This window comes from Microtus ochrogaster, linkage group LG2 (assembly GCF_000317375.1).
Source record: "Microtus ochrogaster isolate Prairie Vole_2 linkage group LG2, MicOch1.0, whole genome shotgun sequence".
Lineage (NCBI taxonomy): Eukaryota > Metazoa > Chordata > Mammalia > Rodentia > Cricetidae > Microtus > Microtus ochrogaster.
Genome location: NC_022028.1, coordinates 51,447,014 through 51,448,958, shown reverse-complemented (window position 1 = coordinate 51,448,958; position 1,945 = coordinate 51,447,014). Strand labels below are relative to the sequence as shown.

Here is a 1,945-nt window from a genome sequence, read left to right as displayed (position 1 = left end):
CGTCTTTGTTTTTAAGAAGAGGGAACTCTTGAGTTTTTTGGTGGGTGTCTTGCTGAAAATGGCCCGCCCCCACCCTTCCCACAGCAGGAAGCCTGCTCACCTGGGTCCCCGGAGATGGAAGCTCTGTGGCCACTGACACACGTGGGCAGAAAGCCATGCTTCTTGGGTGGCCGGGCCTCCGGGCTGGCAGCACCGGGAGTCCCTGAAGCCTCTGTTCTCTTGGAATCCTTGGAGCCATGTTTCTTGAGGGAAAAGGCCCGCCGGAAATTCGACTTCTTCCTGTGTGACTTCACCTTGGGAGTGGAGTTTTCTCCAGCCTCCTCTGCCTCTTGGACTTGAGTTTGCTATGGGAAGGAAGAGAGAAACTGAAGCAGGGTCCCTGACTTCAAGAAGGTCAAAGGTCAAAGGTAAACTATGGCCTAGACAGACAGTGTAACCCAGTAGGGGGGTGATGGCATTTGGAACTGGGGAGTGAGGTCTGGGGGAGGCCAGTACAGGGCTTAGAATGAAGCAAAGAGGTGTGGGGGTCCCCCGAAGATCAGGATAGTGAGGGAAGGGGGTCTCACCTGCTCTCCCTTCTGTTCCTCTGCATTTTTAAATAGGACCAGGATCTTCCGCCTGAATTCTCCTAAGAAAAGGACAAGGTTTCTTTTCTTTTCTTTTTTTTTTTGGTTTTTCGAGACAGGGTTTCTCTGTAGCTTTGGTGCCTGTTCCGGAACTAGCTCTTGTAGACCAGGCTGGCCTCAAACTCCCAGAGATCCGCCTGCCTCTGCTTCCCGAGTGCTGGGATTAAAGGCGTGCGCCACCACTGCCCAGCTAAGTACAGGGTTTCTTACAAAAGCCTCTGTAACCCGCACTCACGTCCTCGGTGCAGGTCTGCACACCCCAGCCCTTCCGTTGCTCCTCTCTGCACGTACACTCTAGCATGCAAACGTAAGCCCTCACGCTTCTGAGGCACTAACACTGCCTACTATCTCCCCAGCTCCCCCAGCCCCCCAGAGGTCTCCAAGTGTGTGGACCTGACAGTATTTCACATCCAGGCCTGGCTCCGCCAACGATAAAGTGATAAAAATACTTCCCCTTTCTGTCCTCAGCCCAACTCTCAAGCTGGCCACCCTAACGGGAATGACAGCACACAGTAGCTGATGCAACCTGTCCACACCACCTCCCATTCCTCACAGACCATGGCTCAGGAACCCCAGCAACTCGCAAAGCCCACCCTTGCCAAATTAGGAAACCGAGGCCAGCCGAGGAAGGGTGCTCAGGGCCCATGCGGTCCCCACAGCCTGCCGCTTTCCCAAGGGGAGGTTGAAACAGGCCTCAGCCTCCCCCTCTCTGCCTCAGTTTCTCTTCTTCAGATGGCAGAGTCAAGTCAGGGTCTCTGAGGAGGTCTCTGAGGGGGTCTCTGAGGGGCAGGGTACTAACTAGATTCATAGGCTCTGTCCCTCGGTGACCTCTCTGCTGGTCCTTGACACGCAGCTGGGGTGCGGTACTCAGGGGGATGTGAGCATCCGGGGTCTAGAGACTGGACCTCGTGGAATCCGGGCTCCTCTGAGTCTGGGAAGGGGAAAGAGCAGTTAAGTGTGTGACCATGTCCAGCGGCTGGCGCTGAGCCCAGGCGGGTGCCAGTGTACTTTGCCCTCAGGTTCTGTTGGGCTCAGTTAACTTCTAGGTTGTGCCAGGTCAGGGGCTCTGCTTGGCTTTCTGCGGCCCCCAGAGTTGTGTTCCCCCTGTTTCTCTACCCTTTCCCCTTTCCACAGGTCTCTGTACTGAGCTCCTGTTTGGCATGGTTCACTAGGGGACAAAAGATGCCTGGCTCCGTGACGTTAATGAAGGTCCATGACCCAAACAGTCTTGCACAAAAATCTATCCTCTTATGACTCCAGACGCTCTCTGAGCCAGAAACTCCTAGTCACGTGTCTGGGAGACTGGCTCCCCCCCCCCC

At 55.4% G+C, this 1,945-nt stretch overlaps 1 protein-coding gene across 1 annotated transcript in view; it reads right to left on the bottom strand.

Annotated features, from left to right (window-relative positions):
- Positions 1-1,945, bottom strand: part of LG2H6orf222 (linkage group 2 C6orf222 homolog) — a 10,891-nt gene that overhangs the window by 4,014 nt on the left and 4,932 nt on the right. The window contains exons 5-7 of the mRNA XM_013351159.2: positions 1,426-1,557; positions 567-628; positions 101-344 (exon numbers count right to left, since the gene is read on the bottom strand). Of these exons, the coding sequence (XP_013206613.1) occupies positions 101-344; positions 567-628; positions 1,426-1,557 (438 nt within the window). The remainder of the gene's footprint in view (positions 1-100; positions 345-566; positions 629-1,425; positions 1,558-1,945) is intronic.